This window comes from Lobosporangium transversale (genome assembly GCF_002105155.1).
Source record: "Lobosporangium transversale strain NRRL 3116 chromosome Unknown BCR41scaffold_37, whole genome shotgun sequence".
Taxonomy (NCBI): Eukaryota; Fungi; Mortierellomycota; class Mortierellomycetes; order Mortierellales; family Mortierellaceae; genus Lobosporangium; species Lobosporangium transversale.
The window spans coordinates 378237-398962 of NW_019029015.1; the positions used below are offsets into that span (position 1 = coordinate 378237).

The 20726-nt window shown below is 36.6% G+C and overlaps 5 protein-coding genes across 5 annotated transcripts; 2 read left to right on the top strand and 3 right to left on the bottom strand.

Annotated features, from left to right (window-relative positions):
• Window positions 1–274: 274 nt before the first annotated feature.
• On the bottom strand, window positions 275–604 carry BCR41DRAFT_146311 (hypothetical protein). Its single transcript, XM_022019567.1, has one exon. The coding sequence runs from the start codon at window positions 549–551 to the stop codon at window positions 351–353; it is 201 nt and encodes a 66-aa protein (XP_021878492.1). The 5' UTR covers window positions 552–604; the 3' UTR covers window positions 275–350.
• Window positions 605–12689: 12085 nt separating this feature from the next.
• BCR41DRAFT_310017 (hypothetical protein) lies at window positions 12690–13313 on the top strand (the record flags this gene model as incomplete). The annotated part of the gene is made up of 2 exons (XM_022020979.1): window positions 12690–12897; window positions 13021–13313. 2 exons carry the CDS (start codon window positions 12690–12692, stop codon window positions 13311–13313), a joined length of 501 nt encoding a protein of 166 aa, XP_021878493.1.
• Window positions 13314–16567: 3254 nt separating this feature from the next.
• BCR41DRAFT_359422 (hypothetical protein) lies at window positions 16568–18618 on the bottom strand (the record flags this gene model as incomplete). The annotated part of the gene is made up of 2 exons (XM_022025214.1): window positions 16568–18478; window positions 18582–18618. Coding segments are annotated over 2 exons (1878 nt in total), but the record flags the coding sequence as incomplete, so codon positions are not given.
• Window positions 18619–18846: 228 nt separating this feature from the next.
• Window positions 18847–19700, bottom strand: BCR41DRAFT_146441 (hypothetical protein). Its single transcript, XM_022019568.1, has 2 exons — window positions 19544–19700; window positions 18847–19459 (listed from the first exon to the last, which is right to left on the bottom strand). Exon 2 carries the CDS (start codon window positions 19438–19440, stop codon window positions 19030–19032), a length of 411 nt encoding a protein of 136 aa, XP_021878495.1. The 5' UTR covers window positions 19441–19459; window positions 19544–19700; the 3' UTR covers window positions 18847–19029.
• A 308-nt stretch (window positions 19701–20008) lies between these two features.
• Window positions 20009–20458, top strand: BCR41DRAFT_399246 (hypothetical protein; the record flags this gene model as incomplete). Its single annotated transcript, XM_022029038.1, has 1 exon — window positions 20009–20458. The coding sequence occupies one exon, from the start codon at window positions 20009–20011 to the stop codon at window positions 20456–20458; it is 450 nt and encodes a 149-aa protein (XP_021878496.1).
• Between the last annotated feature and the right edge of the window lie 268 nt (window positions 20459–20726).

A 20726-nucleotide genomic window follows, 5' to 3' on the forward strand; every position in this document is an offset into this window, starting at 1 on the left:
TATTGTATTTTTTCGTTGATCAATAAAAAGGATTTTCAGGTTGGGTCGTCTGCAATCATTGTAACAACAATAACAGTAACAGTTAGCAATAGCAAATAGCAATGGCAAAATCTAGCATTAGCATTAACAATGGCAATAGCTTAAACAATAACAAGAGAAAAAAAAAAAAAAAAGAGCCACGAGAGCAATCCGTGATTAATGACGTGCATGATGAAATCAGGAATTTGTGTCACAAAAAATAAAAAAATAAAAAAAAAAAAATAAAAAAAAAGATGTTTATTTTGTTAATTTTGTAAACTATCGTCGGCGCTCTTTCCCTCCACTTCTCCTCCAAAAGAGTCTTCACAGCCCTACTTTATAATGCGCGTGAAAACATGAGATAAGAAAAGAGAGAGAGAGAGAGAGAGAAGACAATTAAGTGAGGGAGAGAAGGAAGAAGTTGGGGAAGGAGCCCACCCGTAGCGGAAAAGGAACGCCAGGAAATGAAAACAATTAAACATGTACTGTAGATATAAAATTAAAAGTAAAATAAAATAAAATAAAATAAACATCCGGGAATGATATCGATGCCGTCATTTGCATTTAAATTTTTTTTTTTTTGAACGTGGGACCCAAACCTTACAAGTTTTGTCCCAAGCAAAGGATATATACATGTACGCGTTTTTACAGGGGGGAAGAGGAGAAAGAGGGGAACTCCTTCGCTTGAAAAGAAAAAATAAAGTATAATGCAAATAACATGATCTAAACCCACCATCCCCACACCCTATTTTATTGTATTTATTCAACGAATATGCAAGATTTTATTTATTTTCTTTTTTCTTTTTCAAAGCATTTCATGACATCTGATTTGTCATTTGTTATGATGGCGCATATCAGCCTATGCTGTCATTGTTTCAACACAATTGAGGAGAGAACTAACGACTTTTTTTTTTTTTTTTTTTTTTTTTAAAAAAAAAAACCCCCGTACATGCACTCGAGTGTAGTTGTGCATATCAAGAGTTAGTGAAGAACAATAAAGGAATAAAAGAAAGAAAAAAAAAAAAAAAAAAACAATAACAATGGATTGAAAGCATGTTATTCGTTGAAAAAGCCTCATTGTCAAGTGCTCCTTCCCCTTCAACTTTTCCTTTCTTTCTCTCTCTCCTTACTCGGGTTTTTTTTTATGTATGTGTTGTGTGTGAGTATGTGTACTTGCGTATGATATATCAACGTATTGTGTTATGTCGTGCTGCCTTGGATCTTTCCTTCTAACCAAAGCTCGCCTAGTGCGGACCCATTTTTTTTTTTTTTTTTTTTTTTTTTTTTGCAAGAAGAAAAAGGCATGATAAACTCATGCACTTTTTCTTACATGTATTGTTTTGGCTTATCGTTACTACTGTACTATATGTTTCTAATCAATGATATTTAAACATTCAGAGTATGCATTTCTCTTTTATATATATATATATATACATGTGTATATATTTTACTATATACTGCTATACTACTAACCCTCAATGGCATTTGCCGACCTATCTATCAATCTATCTATCTATCTATAATATATATCTATGTATATATTTGCCTATCTATTGATCTATCCTGATTATTGAGACTTGCGGCAAATAATCAAAAAAAAAAAATAACAACAACAATAACAACAACAACAAATCGACCGGACCGCGTACCCTGCTCAAAAAAGTAGAAAAAGAGAGAGACAAATAAATAATAACCACTATAGTCATAGCTAGTTATAGTTGTAGCCACAGCCTGGCATAGTCACGAGAATAAAGGGAGCTATATATATATACCTTATAAGATGGTTCATCAAAGAGACGCAAAAGTGACTAATGAAAACTCTTTTAAACATTTCCTCCGCTTCAATATTCATCTTCAAAAAGCACGCGTAAATATAATTTTTCTTCATGGCGGCAAAGGTACCACATTGAAATAAAAAAATAAAGGAATTAAAAGAAAAAGAAAAAGAAAAAGAAAACAACTAGTATACAACTAGAGAGTTAGGTTTAGCAGAATTGAAAAGATTAAAAAAAAAAAAAGCTAATTGAAAAGAAAGAAAAGAAGCATTTTGGATAAAAAATAATATACATAGATAAAGTGCATTAAGCGGACTGAATGTTCTTTCTTTTTTTTTTTTTTTTTTTTTTTTGTCCGCTTCATGATTCTCCTTCTTCTGCTAGATGTGATTCCTGAAGGGAAAATAATGAAAAAAAAAAAAAAAAAAAAAGAAAGCATGTGTCTGCATAGTGCATAGAACTGAGAGAAAGATTGATAAAGTTACGTGTTAATTAATCTCGAACAAAGAATAAAAGGACAAACTAAATACAGTCGTACCACACAACAAATAACAACCCCTAGGACCCTGTTGTTTTTTTTTTTTTTTTTTTTTTTTTGCCCACTATAAGCATTTTCTTTTTGTTTTAACGTTGACGGATAAAGCAGACAGAGCAGAGTCAAAGTCGTAATTGATATTAATAATTCTCTTTTCCTTTTTTTTTTTCTTTTTTTCTTTTTTTTTTTGCTTTTGCTTTTGCTTTTGCTTTTCAAAGATTGTGAAGGACAAGAGGAGGACGTGAGAGAGAGCAAGTCCATATTTGTAAAGTATACAGTTTATGGAATAATAAGCTCTTTTTTTTTTTTTTTTTTTTTGCATCCCCTATAATACACGGACGAGAGTCTATACATAAACATCTATAAATACCAATAAAGATGGTTTATACATGCACTAAGAGCAGGGAGCCGGCCAGGGTTCTTATCTATTATGATGGTTTTGCTCACTTTATTTCTAAAGGCGATTTGAAATCATAAAAAAAAAAAAAAAAAAAAAAAGACAAATGTAAACGAGAGCAATAGGAGAATAAACTCTTGCCCTACAGCCAGCATATATATACGCTGTATCTATATACATTACTATACAATATTATGTGTATACAGTATATGTATAAATATATATATACTTTAAAAGGTGGGATAGAACGAAACAAACGTGCAGATTTTTTTTAATTGACCCTGCATCAAGCCTGCTTTATGAGAGCCATGTAAGGATCCTTTGTTTTTTTTTTTTACTGATTATTAGTATAAATGATTAGTTTATTAGCCAAAGTATATATTCACGCACAAAAAGAACAAAAAGAACAAAAGGATGTTTGAACCATTGATCAGCAACGATCCTTCTTTCTCTGGTTCTACTATGACTATATGACTATATGACTATATGACTATACGACTATATATATCTCTCTCTTTCTTCCTATATCTATTTCTATATCCATACTCACGTCCAAATCTATTTCTATATTTTTTTTTTTTTTTTTTTTACTTTATTTTTTACTCTTTTATAATAGAATAAACAAAAAAAAAAAAAAAAAAAAAAAAAAACAAAAACAAAAAAAAGAGAAGATCAAGAGCCCATTAAGAGAAGACGAAGGGACGTTGGTCAGAGCCATTCATCCCGTCAATCTTCAGAGCATTATAAAAGAAAAAGAAAGAAAAAAGAGTGGTGGATGGAGAAAAAAAAGGGGAGAAGAAAAAAAAACGTATAGTTTACAATAAACGTTGTTATGCAAGAGCTTTTTTTTTTTTTTCTCCCTTTTCTTTCAGGGACGACCTTCAAAGACACGGACGGAAGGGATAGGACATTTTGAGCCCTCTGGTTTGAGAGCCCAAGTCCTCACATCACATCGTCCATTAAAGATCTTCTTGTGTCCTGTGCAAAAAAAAAAAAAAAAAAAAAAAAGAATTGAGCCATCCTCATCCCTATCTTCATCCCCAGCCTCATCCTCATCCCTATCCGTGAGCGTGGAGCAGAATTGAAATTTGGATTCAGAGCAGTTGGGGAGTTGGGGTGGGAAGGAGATGGATATATATAAAGTTCTCAAAAAAGAAACCCGGCAAGCTGGTGCTTTCTCCTTTTCAAGAATGCTCAGAAAAGTAGGTGTAAAATATGCATTTTAAAGTGTTTTTTAAACCTCCAGTCGGGGAAATTGCAAAGCAAGATCCGTTTATACATGTACATGCTGGAGTCCAAACAACAATAACAAAAAAAAAAAGCAAGAATACCCTATTGTTTTATTTTTTTTTTTTTTTCTCTCGGATCAGATTATATATATATATATATATATATATATATATATATTGTATATGTGTATGTATATATCTTTCTATGGTAAAAAAAGATGGACTAGTAATTAGAGGGTAAAAAAAAAAAGGGTCCTTTTATATTAGACTAAAAAAAGACGCGTCCATTCTGTTCCAACATCGTTTAGTCTAAACTACAATGAAGGGAGAGAAAGAGAGAGAAGAGAGAGAGAGAGAGAGAGAAGAAGTTTCTTTCATGGTTTCATGTTGATAGTTTAGTGCCATATTGGACTTTATATTAAATATCTGATGATTGCTCCTTCCCCTTTTCCCTTTCCCAATTGCTGTGTCAAAGTACCTAAAAAATAAAAAAAGAGTCCCTGAGCTAGCAAAATAGGTTAGCCATGGCACACTAGAAGCAAGCACGTTTTTTTTATAGAGTCCATCATCTCAAACAATTGTCACATCGACTGTTCATCTGAATGATGAAGCATTTGAAGCATCGTTCATCATTGGAATGCAATGTAACTTTGAGTACATAGTCTTTTCTTTAAATTAAAGAAAGAGAAGGAAAAAGAAAAAAAAAAAAAAAAAATTTACGGGATCCCATCAGAATGGTGATGGGGCATGGAGGAAAGAGAAGATGATGACCAAAAAAATAAAAAATAAAAAAACGTTGTTGGACAGTGCAGATTGTAACTGTATTGACACACCACACAGATGCAACACGCACACACACAGACACATACACATCACACATACACATACACAAATATACATTTACACTATACACCATAGGGGGGGGGACAGGAGGAATGAATGGTTGCTCCATATTCCATATCTATTACAACTTTGAAGGTCTACAAGGCAAAAAGCAAAAGGAAAGCAATCAGGGTCATCACTTTACTGCTTACTCGCTTACTCTGTATCTCCATCTTTTTTTTTTTTTTTTTTTTTTTTTTCTGTTTTCTGTTTTCTTTTCTAAACGTGTATACATGTATAAATATATTCTGTTTCTTGTTACTTGTAAGTTTTATTAAATTAAAGCCTTTTAGAATAGTTAGAATAGCGAATAGAAGCCTATGTACTTGTACACTCTTGTTGTAAAGATCCGTCGTGAGGCGGGTATCATTCTTTGTTTATCCGTTGCAACCAGTCAGCGGCCGGCGTTCGGCACTCAACCAACCATTAATAAAAAAAAAAAAAAAAGAAGGAAAAAAAAAAATAAAAAAAAAAAGATAGATAAAAACAAGTTGGATGAAAGAACACCATCGATACATAGACAAGATGTATTGGTAGTGAAAAAAAAAAAAAAAAAAAAAAAAAGAAAGAAAAAGAAATTGTCTGTGCTCCATAGGACGATATTCTGATACCCCAGGTCTCTTTTGTCGATGCAATGCAGTCGTTACTGATGTGTGCAGATAACAATGATCATAATCATAATCGTAATCATCATAATAGTAATAACAATTGCAACAGACAGCAATAGTGATCATCCTTAGTCCTAGTCATAATAGCAATTAAAGTAAGAATAAAAAATAAAAAAAAGCTATTGCTCAGCAATGTTGATCACGTTTTTGTTTTTTATTCCCGCTTTTTAAAAAAGATTGAGTCAGCCACTGGAGTGAATCGGCAGTTTTTATGAAAAATGGTGAGCCATGTCCGAATATCCTGCGAGAGAGAGATAGACAAATTACCCTTGAACGTCGTGATGGCCCTTTTTTTTTTTTTTTTTTTTTTTTTTTTTTTAAACCAAACAAACATCATTAAACAAACAAACAACAAATGTGTAGGGCTACATGTATAATCCAAACAAACAAACAAGCAGCCTGGCAAATAAGAATCAGTTCTCTTTCCTCACTCCACTCTTTTGTTTTTTCTTTTTTTTCTATTATTTCTCTTATTTTAACCTTATTTTATCAAACTTTTTATTTTTTAGACGTGTCCTGTATCTGGATATGTGGATATGTATGTATATATATATATTTATATATATACTATAATATATTATATAGATAGATAGATAGATAGATAGATAGATAGATAGATAGATAGATAGATATATATATAAAAAAGTATATATATATATATTTATATGTGTATTCATATAAAACATAACATTTATATATATATTATATATATGACGATTTTATTTATTTATTTATTTATTTTATTTTACTTTTTTATCATTGAATGACGCAAACCAGCAAAAGAGTTGTGCACCTTGTTGCCCGTGCCGTCATAATGTGCACCTTCCTTCCTACGTATGTGTAGTACCCCTTCCCTTTACCTCTCTCTGCCTCTCTGCCTCTGCCTCTGCCTCTGCCATTTCTGCCGTATCTGCCGTATCTGCCTATCGCCTTTCCTTTTTGTCCTTTTTTATTTTCTTACACATTTTTTTTTTTTTTACTTTTTTATATATCATTCTTCTGTGTGGACATGTCTCTTTTATTGTCTATACAAATCAACTGATTCGTTATCTTTCTTTGCCTTTAATGTCCTTCTTTTTTTTTTTTTTTTCTTTTTTTATTCCCTGTCTTTTGACAGCCATTTAGTGCGCCATTTTTCTTTGTTTGTCGTATGAGATGAGAGGGAAAGAATGAGGAGAGGGGGGGGAGAAAGAAAGAGAGGGGGTGGGGGACAGCAAACTATACTAGGGATACATTTTACACTAGACTAAATTGCAATAAAACTTTTTTTTTTTTTTTTTCTTGTTAGAGCACTGACAGCTTGGGGTACACAAACCACCCTTCGGTTTTTTGTATACTCAAAAAAAAAAAAAAAAAAAAAAAAGCGATGCTCAATCTCGTGGACATCATCCGTCATGCTCCTTTTTTTTTTTCATGCTCGGCCAGTCGGCTCCCTTTACGTCTGAGTGTTTAACGCTTTTTTTACACGTCCTTCTTATTCTTCTGTCCCATCTAAACTCAGTCACAGCATCATTTTTACATGAAGACATCTCCGTTAATCTCATCTGTTTTTATCTTCTATTTTTCTTTTTCTTCTTTTCAGTTGATAAATACTAAGAAGTATATATAATCTCTTTCTCTCTTTCTCTCTTTCTCTAAAATGAAAAAGTGAAATAATAAAAAAAAAACCTTTTTTTTTTTTTTTTTTAAAAAGAGAAAAGAAAAAGAAAAGAAAAACGGCGGGAATGTGAAGAGATTCAATGCTCTCAGAAAGGTGTATTCTTAAACACCATACATGTATACCTTTGTTATATATTTCGTAGACTGCGTAGAAAAGAAAGAAACCCGGCGCTTTTTTTTTTTCTTTCTTTTTGTAAAAGCAATAAACATCCTAGGATTAGAACAGCCCTCATGTTTATTTTCTTAAAGTGTTCAATAGAATCGAGATTTTTAAAGTGTTGTGCACGGCTGTATTTTATAATCTGCATGATTCAAGAACGTGAAGCGCAAACAACCATGTTAAACAAATTCATTTTTATTATATATTTTTATTATTTTTGTAGACCATTTGCGTTTTGATGTGATCATCATTGTTGATCAAAAGCTATTCATCTTATTCAATTCTCTATTGTTATTGACTTGATAGAAGGCTGTGGGCAACATCATCACTGCAAATCCCCACACTCCCCAACCCCTCGTCATCCTTATCATCGTCCTTTTTTTTTTTTTTTTTTCTTGCTCATCATATTACGGCACTTTCTCTCCCAGCTCAAAAGAGAAAGAAAAAAATAATAAACCGTAGAAAGAGATTCAACGTCGGTTGTTCAGCATAAACAGCATCATCATGCCTTTCAACAAAAAACATTCACATCAAGCTGCATCAACAACGGCAATCAATGACAGACGACAATCAATGGCACACGACAATCAATGACAACGACGACAACTACAGGGGGGGGGGGGGGGGAGGAAACATGACTGAATTAGATATCTCTATCTCTCTATAGGGTATAATAAAAATAAAAATAAAAAAAAGGCGTTGCATCAACATTGCCACATTGTCCTTTTACTTCTTTCATGTTCTGACACAGCAATTGCCCTCTATTAATATTCACCTGTTATTCCTTTTTTTCTTTTTTTGCCTTTTTTCCTTTATGATTATGTTGAGATGAAGCAAGGGCCATTTCTAGATATTACGATCGTTGGACACGAGGGGGTGCTTGATGCACAATAACAACACAGACCAAAGCAGCTTCCTAACCCAGTAGAAGCCAGAGAGTGGTTTTTTTTTTTTAGGGTTATAGAGTAAACTACTCTTCCAACAAACTGGCTGGTGGTGAACAGGAGAGCAGATTACACATACACAAGAGTTTTTTTTTTTTTTTTTTTTTTTTTTTTATAAAGCTAAATATAAAGGGTACGTTCCCCTCCCCTCCTGCCCTGACCCAAAAAATAATGAACAATACATGTTCCTCTCCAGGCAATAAGAGGTTTTGTTTGTGAAATGTATAAAAGAAGGGTATGTTTTTGTTGTTGCCCAATGCAGAGATGCAAGATTTATATTTGCACATAGGGTATTCTAATGAGGAGGAAATCCAATTGAGTAGAGAACACGTACATTCATTAACGTATTATATAAGCTTATTACCCGATTAGGGCTATTTTATCAGCTTAGACTGAATGGGGCGATTGAATTGAATCTTTATTCTGTATTTGGGAATATGCTATATGACAGCGAGTGAATCAAGATTGTTTACGATCGCTGCTCTCATTCTCTCAATTCTTTTTATTCTTTATGGTGTTTATGGTTGCTTAGAGTTCTTTAAATACGGCTGTTTACACGCTGTTTGTGTGTGGATGTTTAAATGATATGTATGGGTTGCCTCACCCTTTTTTCAGTCATATCTGGCGGCAAACTCTGTTTATTTTACATTTACACTCGCACTCTTTGACACAATCAATACGGTTAAATACATATTTACACAATTATATTTATTTATATGGGCCCAAATCTCTTCAATTCATTCCCTATTCACTCTTTATTCACTTCCATCTCTCCTCCCTCTCTCTCTTTCTCTTACATGCAGAATGGGTTTTTTTCCTCTATTTAACCAGTTCATCTTCCCTCCTCTTTTCTCTCTTTTTTTTTTTTTTCTCTCTCTCTCTTCTTTCTCAATTCTTTTCCTCAATACCAACTCTCAAAAAATATATAAAAAACTACTCTTTCGTTTCTCTCTTTCTTCAAAGGAAACATTTTACCATTCATTTTTAAATAACACCATTTTCTACACTAGCCTTAGTTTTTTTATATATATATTTCATCTCTTCTTCATCTTTTGCTAGTCTCAAAGAGTGAGCGAAACACACACTACCTGTCTGTCGTCTTCATTTATCTGTCTCCACAGCCTCCCCCCACAGCCTCCGCAACCTTTTTGAATTTATCCCGCGCCCTTTTAGTTCGATATTTGACACTTGTTCATCTTTAGAAAGTAATATTCGAGGTAAAGGAAACACTTCAACAACCAACAATCATTAACAGTCATTTCAAGAGTAAAAAAAAAAAAAAAAAAAAAAGGGGAGGATCCTTGGAGTTGAGGATCTCAGTCTCAGTTCCCACACAATATCCCTAATTATACTACCTCCCCTCCTCTTTCTCTTTCATGTTCATTCCCTATCCACCATTTATTTTTTTTATTCATCTTCATTTTCATTTCCATTTCCATTTTCCAAAGATACATTTGATTTCTTTCACTTGTCAATGCTCGAAAGTATCCTATCCTTCCTCGCTACGTTCTGTACAGAATTTCAATGTACCCTGATTTTTATTTTTTTTTATTTTTTTCATTCTTTATTTTTTTTTTTATTTTTTTATTTTTTTTTTGTTTGTTTATTTATTTATTTTCCCGGATGTGTGTTCCGTTGATACACATGATTCACCATGAAAAAGTGCTGGGTATTGATTGACGAGGACAACGGTGCGCCTCATTAATTTGCCTGGTGCTTAACCTTGATGAATTATGCTGTCAGGTTTCAAAAAAGCCATTCATTCAATCCTAAAGATGGGAGGTTTCTTCTTCTTTTTTCTTTTTACTCTTTACATTTGCAATATTGCAAAAGAAAAGGGTCATGACCTCACTTGCAAAAAAAAAAAAAAAAAAAAAAAAAAGAAAAAGTAAAAAGAAGGGGACTCGTCAAGTCTGTCTTTGTTTTGCAAACCACCCCGTCTTCCTTAACCCTCCCCCTCATCTCCCCTCTTTTTTTTTTTCTTTTTTTCCCTCTCTGTTCCCAACAAAAAACCCAGTACATGTACATGATACCGTACATGGATACGTACACTTTGCAAAAATCATTTATCCATATTTTTTTCTTTGTTTTCCTTCTTTGTTTTCTATTTTCCAAAGGTTAATGTTATCCATGTGTTGATCGCTGACGAAGATCATTTTCATTGTTTCATAATCTTCTTTTTACTAGCTATTTCCCATTAAATTTGACAGAGCCCAAAGGATCAAAACTCGCACAGATCAAGGCAATTAAAACTGTAAGTTGTAAGTTCCAGGTGATTTCCATTTAAATATCCTTTCTTTTCTTTTCTTTTCTCTTCTCTTCCATTCCCTTCATCCTCTTCCCATCTTTTATCCTTCATCATCCTCAACCTTGGATTATGGTATGACATTTCGTTGTTATTGCTGTTGTTTCTTTCCCCAATGTCCTTCTCTCTCTCTTTTTTCTTTAAATTTTTTTTTTTTTTTACAAGCAAATTGCAAATGCGGACGGCGACTTCCTCTTCTTCCCCAAGACCCTGGGCATCTGCACAGAAAGAGAGGGGGTTATCCAGTCCAGGGATATCTACGCTTTTTTGCGACTTGTTCACCACACTCTGCCGTCAACAAGCAAGGGGGGAAAGGACCAACAATGAGTTATCTCTTTAATTTATTTATTAATAAACTTTTTTTTTTTTTTTTTTTTTTTCTCTCTTTTTCTTTTTCTTCTCTCTCTTTTCATTCTGTCCAATACGTTGCTTCGATCCTATTTTGTCCCTGATGTTTAGAGCTGTAGACATTTGTCATTCAACATCACCAAGTAGATTTTCCTCTTCCAATCCTCTCCCCATCATCCTTTTTAAGCACACACGCTCAAAAAAAAAAACAACAACTTCGCGTTCTCCCTCTCTCCATACTGATCCACTCCCCTCAATGCTGTCCGTTTATAGTCCTAGCCCACTTCAGATCGAAACCACATCCTCCTTCCCATTCCATCACCACGATCGTGATCAACACTCCAGGCAACAAGACCAGTCTTCCCAATCTTCCGACTGGAGATTCTCATCCTATCCTTCCTCCACTTCTACTTTCTTAAACAGCAAACCCCCAACGACAACCGAAACCTCATCTGTAGACTCGAATACTCTCTACAGTCGAGGCAGCGAAAATCAATCTGTTAAAATTGGTAAAGAATCTCTCTATATTTAATCTTAATTTTTTTTTTTTTTTTTTTTTTTTTTCGCACGCCTCACGACTTTTTTTATTTTTTATTTTTTATTTTTTTGTCGTCGTGATAATTTTTCATCATGTTGTGATTATAAAAGGGTCCCCGAATGACAACCGAATGACATCCTAAAATGATCCTTTTACTCTTAACTCTTATGCTGATGATCTTTTCTTTTTTTTCTTTTTTTTCTTCTTCCCCTTCTTTATTTGAAATCCAATAGAGCCGATGATCCCTTCTCAAACACAAACTGCATCACAACAACCCTTCTATAGTACTCCGTTTTATTCTACCGACTATAACTCAATGAAGACCTCTATTGCACCACACTTCAACTCCTCCCCCTACATGTCCCCTTATTCTTCCCACAATCGTCTTACCATCCACGACCGCAGACAGTCAATGATGGGTGCACGCGTCAAGACACCTAGTACCCCACCACCACCATCTACCGAAGTACGGACGCGTCCAGATTATTCTGCTCAGACCCATTCGATTCTATCGGAAGAAGTTCCAATCACAACAAATACTTCCCAACCTCCTATTGGATCTTGGGATACAACACAACCTCCGACACAGCCCTCAGCACAGCCCCTCCAGGCCGTCCAACCAAATCTGCCTCCTCTTTCCGAGGCTCTCCACGGTCTTTCATCCTCTCCTTCCTTGGCTGTCTCTCCTCCGATGCAGGCTCAGCAAGCCGCTCTTTCAACCATGAACAACGTGGTTACTTCACCCCCCAATAATTTCTATGCTACCAACCCATACTTGGAAATGCAGGCTCCCGTAAATGTCTATCCTCACCAAGATCAATTCGAGAATGACCCTTCCAAGATGACCCATGCATCCGTCTCTGACCGTATGGTTCCTCAAGATTCTACAACAGCCCCCCCAAACTCGTATGAGCGGAGAGTGACCTATCCGTTCGTGTCATCGCTCGAGACCGGTGCAGGCCTCGTCATGTCGAATATGATCCCTTCTGAACCTGCAGGTTCCAGCCCCCTGAACAACAACAATGCCACGTTCGCACACGGAAACTTGGTCGCTGCCAACTCTGTCCCAGTCCAGGGCATGCCCCGCGTATCCGCAGCAGTCGATTATGTAGATTCGCTCGGACTGCAGCAGCAGATCCCACCTTCTCATCATGTGACCCATTCTGCAGCACAGGCCCAGACAGGCATCCATCCTATTTCATGGTCCCAAAATGGTAGCGACATGAACAGTATGGACGGAAGCGTGAACGGCTCCAAAACATATTCGTTCGTGCCCCTCTCCGGAGTCAACTCGAAGAAGCGCCCACGCCGACGTTTTGATGAGATTGAGCGCCTCTATGTCTGCAACTGGGGAGATTGTGAGAAGGCCTATGGCACCCTCAATCATTTGAACGCACATGTAAACATGCAGAAGCATGGTCCTAAGCGTTTGCCAGCAGGTAATGCATTTGTTTTCTCCTTTTTCTTTCTTTTTCTTTCTCTCTCTTTCTCTCTCTCTCTCTTTTCTTGATAGTCCTAACCTTGTCTTGATATTGATGTTATTCTACTCATACGATATATAGAATTCAAAGAGATGCGAAAGGAATGGCGAAAACATAAGCGTGCTCAAGAGGAGGCTGCGAAACAGGCAGCTGCATATCATCAACAGCAGAGTCAAGCCCAACAAGTTCAGTTGCAACAACAAGCTTCGCTATGTGATCCAGTTCTGGCAGCACATATGCACTCTGTACATCATCCCTTGGCAATGCATGCAATGTCCCATCATCAACCTCACCAGCTTCCTCATCCTCACGCACATCCAAATCAACATCACCCACACTCTCAATCCCAACACCATCATCCTATGGGATTCTAAGCCTTTTAGCGGTCATTATCCGCTGCTTTCTCTCTCTCTCTCTCTTTTACTTCTTTATATATTACCATCTCTCTCTCTCTGTTTGTCTTTTTTTTTTTTTTTTTTTTTTTTTTTTTTTTGCATTCTTTCCATGTATATCATTTGTGTCTGTTTCAAATATATTCCTTTTTTTTTTTTTTGCTTTTTGGGAAAAAAACAAAAAAAACAAAAATGACTTTGTGTAGGCCTTGAGGCAACTTATTGCAAAAAAAAAAAAAAAAAAAAAAAAAAAAAGCTGGGTTTTCCCCCCCTCTTTTTGCTCTTTCTCTCTCTCTCTCTCTTTTTTTTTTTTTTTTTTTTTTTTTTTGTGTGTGTTTGTTTATTAGTATTCTTGTTATTATTATCATTATTTACTATTATTTTAGTCTAGTACTTTTTTTTTTTTTTCTTAGTTACACTTGTATCAACAATGAATTTGTTCTTGTATTGTTTCTTGAAAGTTAAATGAATGTTGGGCCCCCTTGAGTTGCTGTTAACAGAGTTGACCATGTGATATCTATAAAGCTTTTTAAACAAAAAACTAACAAAAAAAAAAAAAAAAAAAAAAAAAAAGCAAAGCAAAGCAAAGCAAGGCAAAGCAAAGCAAGGCAAAGGCCCATTGAGAGCCGTAAGCCCACGTTGCTTTGCCACGCGGGGGTCGGTCGGCTCTTTTTGCCTATCCTAACGACCTAACGACCCAACCAACTAGCGATCTAACGAAGCAAAAAAAAAAAAAAAAAAAAAAAAAAAAATAATTTGTCATTAGAGGATCCGTGCTTTATTTTACTTTATTTTATTTTTTTTTGGCTAGTCCTTTTCAAATATAGAGATATATATATATATAGATATTTGTATATATAATTTATTTAAGACCTGGAGGAGGTTTTTCTGAAACAGGTGATTTACATTATTAGTTCTATATATATATATATATATATTATATATGTATATACTTATACAAATATATAGAAAATATTAAATGTCGTAAAATGTCGTTTCAACAAAGCAGTTTTATATTTTAAGCGGAGAAAGCATACATGTCTTTGCTTTTATCCCCCACACATACACAACCCACGCGTAAAGGAATTCAGTTAAGTGCTGGTTGTGAAGAAGTCGGTTTCATTGCAGAGGAGAGGATTTCTTTCATGAACAGTCTCTATATTCTATATACATGTATATATTTATAATTTTATTTACAGCCGGATTCTTCTTCTAAAAAAGAAACCCCCCACACGAACTTATTGGATCTAACGTCTCAGAATTCAGAACGGATAAATTTCTTTATGTGGCACCCAACTTCTCTCTGCATTAAGGACATTTGTATTTCTTGTAGGGAAAAAAAAAAGAGAGGGAGAGAGAGGGAGAGAGAGAGAGAGGGAGAGAGAGAGAGAGGGAGAAAGGGTCGACTTGTATATACTACGTTCATCAAGCTTGAACTAGGTTCACATAATCAACAGTTCCCAACAACCTTACGAGGTCTCCAATCTTTGAGAGAGGAGAGGAGTCTCATTTGCAAACCGGAGAACTTGAAAGAGACCCCCCCCCTCCTCCATTCTTCAATTAATAAGCCAGAAAGCCAGGTTTTTTTTTTTTTTTTTTTTTTTTTTCTTCCTTCGATTTCCTCTGGCTGAAAGAGGCGGAAGGTGAAGCCAGTATAATCCAAAACAGTCTCATGGCCAAGCTTCACATTGTTTCAGACTTTTTTTTTTTTTTTTTTTTTTTTTTTTTTTTGATCCCCTCTGCCCATCCAAACCGAAAGTTTTTCCGTTATCCGTAAAACTGAACCAAGCCCGCGTTCGGGAAGTTCTTGATCCATGTTACCCTATATGTCTCAGCACAGAGAGTTCTAAGGAAAAAACCAAACAAGAATAATCTCATCCTTACAAGAGATAGTTCCACTCCGCCGCCGAGAGATGAAAAGACACCTCCCATTGGATCCAGACGTCTTTTTAGACTGACACGGGGGGGGTTTTTTTTTCTTTTCTATTCATGAGTGGGGTGGCTGTTGAGCTTCATCGTTCCTTTGATATCTTGACTGGCAAATTTGATTAATTATTTATTTACTTAAAAATCAAATAATATCAAATAAAATCAAATCAAATAAAATAAAACTGCTATATACTATAAATGTAATATATGCTCTTGGTTTGTCTGATAACATTATAGAAATCAGGATCTAGTGGGCCTAAAGATCGGGGACCTAGTGGGCCTTATAGACTAATCATTGAGATCGTTGTCCACGACGTTATATAATTATCACTTATGCCCTAGTTTAATTTCAGGACTTCACCGTTCGTCTCCCCTCTCGTCCCCTTCACCGGTGTTTGGAAAAAAAAAAAAAAAAAAAAAGTGTTTCTTGTATTCCTCTTTGGATAGAGTCAAGACATAAAACCACTCGTCATGTATACATTGTATTATGTAATCAAATGCAACACCCAAGACATTCAACCCTTGATGAAACTTCACTTGACTCATCGGAAAGTTATTTGCAGCTCGCGCAAAAAAAAGTCAAGAAGGACGAGAAATTAATGTTGGCCGCAGTTGGGCGACTGTTCGGACTCCATATGATACCGTTATAAACACCTGAACACTAACCACATGTCATTGACTACTCTACGTCCCTTAAACAATATTCCTAGCATACATCTGAACTTTTGCAAGGGATGTGCCAATGCCTCGACAAACATCTAACATTTAATGGCTACATCACAGCCCTTGGATTGTGGAAGCGCTGAAAGTATGCGGAAAACGGGAACCATTTGTGTTTTTACTGGCAACAACCATGGTTTCAAAAAAGTTTGCCTCCAAGGAACAAATCCTATATCCTTCATTACTCAAAAGAGACAATCTTGTCTTTTCTGCACCCCAAAAGCTCACCATAATCCAATTGAAGCGTTCACAGGCATTATTTGCCTCATAGTTTGAGGATTAGCAGACTTTCAGTCAAGTTTTATTGTTTTGAACAACACAGTAAATCCTGTCCATTCGAAGTTAGTCCCTTTGGATGGCAGCTATTCAGGGGATGCTAATCAATTCCGCTAAATTATGGTGAAGTCAAAGCAGATTTGGAAAATCAACAAGCATCGAACAGTCGCCTTAGCAAGCGAGTGACCTCTCTGTGGCGCGCACGAACCATGGGGGCGACTTTTCAAATTCTTTTATAGAGATGAAATCCAAAGTCGCCCCCAGTTAAATATTTTAGCCATGATACATCTCAAAAATAAAGAACCGTGTTATTAAATTTCTATGACAAGCCTTTTTATAGGATTAAGAACTATATTATTACTGTATACTGTGACGAAAATTCTAAGTTGGGATATTTTTAAAAAGTTTCTCTTTGAGCTCGTTGAAGCTGACATGAAGAAGATCTTTGTACTTGCTGATTAATCCAGTGTGGTTTGGTGCACCAGGGGAACCACGCATGAAAACTATTTTAAATCCAGCTACTGGCTCTCCATCCTTTTTGACAACAAAATGTCCATCGTCAATTAAGGCAGAATGATTACCTCCAAATACTTCGTCCAAATATCTTTCAATCTGATTTTTGCCGTCGGGATCTCTCTTATCAAAAGCGTTCTGGATCTGCTTAGTTTGTGTCTTCTCGTGTTCGCAGAAATCACTCATGGACACCTGGATAAACATTGCGTCGAGTATGAAATCAAAGCGAGGATAACTCGAATGACAATGGCTCAGTACATGTCCATAGCCACGTCTAAGAGAAGTCATGTTTTGATGGATTGTCCCATGATCCTTAAAGTTCATTATAATCTCCGTTGGATTCTCGCCGACAAGGTTTGTTGCGTTGAGAAGGATTGGCTTGGTTAAAGTAAAAAACCGGACCAACAGTGTCAACTTGAAATCATTACCTACCTCTCCAAAACTAACTTGCCTCAGAATATGCTCATGATGAGGTATGTTTGTAAATGCCTGAAAGAGTGCTTTCTGCGCTGGGAGGCACAAGACATAGTTTATGACTCCGCGGTTCTTGTTGAGACGATAGATAAGCCCTAGGTCACGGAAATCCCATTCAAAATCACCACTCTGCAAGTTGTTGCCAAGGAAGACTGTTGCAAGGCTTTTAGCGAACATCTCCTTCGATGTCTCGCTGCGAGCTTTGTAGTAATTCCAAACTACAGGGCGAAGCTCGTTTGTTCTCTGAGCTACATACTCATCAATGCTATCTCTTGTGAGTGGTCTTTCCTCAGTTGACCGGATGAGAAACATAAACTCTCGTGGCACACGGTTTGTAATCCTCATTATATCCTGGACAATATCGGGTTGGTTCAGGTGGACCTCCAACCATTTTGAAAACACTGTCTCGGATAGTGGGCCAACAAAGTACAATAAGGTAACTCGAGCACTGTCTTCCATAATCTGCAATTCATATTTGGCATGGGCTGTTCCTGTAAATATCACTCTAGATCCTTTGGATTCAGCTTCCCATCGAGTGAGGTCCTTTAGATGGTTCAAGAACAGGTATTTATCCGGCACGTACGGTTTTTCTTGGAATAACTTTCCATGTTCGTCGATAATGAACAGTGTTTTGCGCTCCTTCTGTTTGAATAGGTCGAATACTGCGCGAGCAGCCACAATTGAGCAATCTATAACTTCAGAAAAGTCGAGGAGACTTTCCAGATCAGATGCCGTCAAGATATCCCTGTTGAAAGCGAAGAAGCGCCTTAACAGTGCCTTTGCCGATTTTGTATCCGAACTTTCATTTAATATCGCGGCATCTGGTATATAAAGGGTAAGCCACCCTTTCGCATATCCTTTTGCAGCAAGGAAATAGGATAGATATGACTTGCCAACCCCCATAGGACCAGAAAGGACTCGCTGATATGAAAACCTTTGTTCAGCACTAATCTCCTTCCACAATTCCAGCATCTGATCCGTAATCATAAATTCCGAATTATATTCCTCAAATTCTTTCGGTGTGAGGCCCAAGGATGGAATGTCAACTCGATCACCAGGCTGATTATCGCCATTCAGATGATCAAACTCATTACGTGGATCGGGCGGGTCTTCAGGATTCTCCAGCATTGCGATCCAAGAGGGTGGTAACGTGACCATTTTGCCATCAGAAGCCCTGTATTCTCTCCACCCTTCCTCAATGCGCATCTTCTTTGAAGGTGAAATATACTGTGGATCTAATTATGATCATCGTACACATACACAGTTGGTTAGTACCATAACATATAGTCAGTCAGTCACCAAGTCAATCTATCTATACAGCAAAAAACAAATTATTACCTTCATCCATTTTTCTCTTGAGAATCTGTTCCGATGACTCTAGAAAGATAAGAGAGCGCGGCAATGGCAGAAATGTTAGCATTTTGATCAGATCAAAGAATATATTGCTGTCAATGAGGTATAAACGCCAGCTAATGGAGAGTCAGAGCATGTGTGCAAAACGCGAAACAGATTCAATCAGAAAAACTAACAAATGCATCAATTTAAGCAGGTCAAATAAAAATAAAAATAAAAATGAAAACTGTGTTCTCAGACAACAGTGAGAGTCGGAGCATGCGCATGCACCATGGGGGCGACTTTTCAAATTCTTTTATAGAGATGAAATCCAAAGTCGCCCCCGGTTAAATAGTGTTGCCGAGATTCATCTCAACAACATAAAAAAGGGAGGGATAGACGTGACCGTGATGAGATAGCTTCATCAATTGAAATATCATCAGTCCATCAAGAGCTAATACATACCTCGCTGCGGTGGCTTGACAAAAACATGGATAGTTTTCCTTGGAAGTTCAGAATTAAATATCTCCCAAAGCTCCATTGACGCGGGTACGAGAGTCTCTTTCGACACAATTTCTGACTCAACGACGGTCTTGTCTTCGTCAGGAATGGAGACTTTGTAGAGAGTTAGCTTATCTGCGGCAGCATGATCAAGTTCTGGCTTCTTCGCTACCTTGATGGCTTGCTTGAGCATCCCGACCGATTTATCGCAGAAAATCTCTACTGGGAACGACGTTGCTTCTCCCTCAACAATGCAGTTCAGCTGCAGCAGCAGTGGGATGGCGCGCTTTTTTCGTTGTGGGTGTTGGTTTTCTCTTTTTCGTTTATTGAGTGTGGAGGCATCCTCAGGCTTATTTGCAGCCATGTTTTTTTGTGCTTGGCTCCTTGTGGTGGCCATTGAAAATTAAGATGAGTGTGGTTGAAATGCAGGGAGAATGATGGCTAAATAGGCAAAGGTATATTCTTACTCTTTCACCCGTGGTCACGGTATGGAAACAATAATGAAAAATGTGTAAGGCAAAAAAAAAAAAAGAAGGAAAGGAAAAGAAAGGCAATAAATGAAGGCTTGGAATGGATAAAAGAGGTAAGTGGTGAAATATGAAAAAAGTGGTGGCGAAAATGAAGTGGAGCAAAGGAAAGAAAGGAGCGACAACTGATAAATTTGTTCCTTTATTTCAAGGTTAGGCTTTGCGTGAGAAATTTTTTTTTTTTCAAATCAGCCACGTGCCATTTTCTTGGTCATTGTGACATGACAATCTTTAGTGCTCAGATAAACGTTTGTTCACACTCTACTTGCTCATTCCTCTGCTCCCCAGGAGGACTGAAATGATCATTGAAGGGATGTTGACGATATTTACTACACAATATTCATCAATCCACTGATAAAGAAGCATCTATCAATGAATGATTTTCTTCAGCGTTTCATTGCTCAAATGGTTCAGGCTGGCTGCAGAGTTGTTGGACTACCTAATCAGCCCAAGGACCTTAAGGTTTCTGAATTTCTGAAACAGAGGACAGCCGCCCTACTTCAAGCCAAGTATACAGGGATATCGGAGGCCAAGGTAATTGATTACGAAGAATTACTACGACTGGAGACAAGGTCAGACCTTTCTACTGAAGAGTATTACGCAGTACAAAAATTCAGGATTATGGACGCCTACGGCATTGAGGACCCATCTATCCTTACGCCTGAATGGGTGAAGACCTACAGTAACCCAAAAGAGATGAAGGTCTTTCAGAATCTGCAAGCCTTGAAGAACGACCCAGAGTTGAAGATGACAAAGCAGAGCGACTCGTATCCTCTCGGGAAAGATCAAGAAAGGAGGGACACTGGCGCCATACTACACAGACTACACCAATCAAAGTATACCAAACTAAAGTAGTATGCAAAAGACATCCTCTTTGCCTGTGGTTATGACTCTCCATTTGATCTCAAATGTAGAGCATCCACTGCTCTCAAATCAAGCCTGGATGAGCAATGGGAACCGCTATCGTCAAACATGCGGAATATTTGCACACAACTCCCAATCCCGTACCCATCTCATAGCATATGAACTGTTGCTTTATTTTACTTCTTTCCTTCAATACTATATTTGTATTCATCAGTTTTAGAACTGGTGATCCCATTAAGTACATATTTCTTCCTTCAAT

Bases quoted from the DNA above. Each gene is read 5' to 3' on its own strand.
- BCR41DRAFT_146311 (XM_022019567.1), bottom strand. From the start codon at position 551: ATGTTTATTTTATTTTATTTTATTTTACTTTTAATTTTATATCTACAG.
- BCR41DRAFT_146441 (XM_022019568.1), bottom strand. From the start codon at position 19,440: ATGGCTGCAAATAAGCCTGAGGATGCCTCCACACTCAATAAACGAAAA.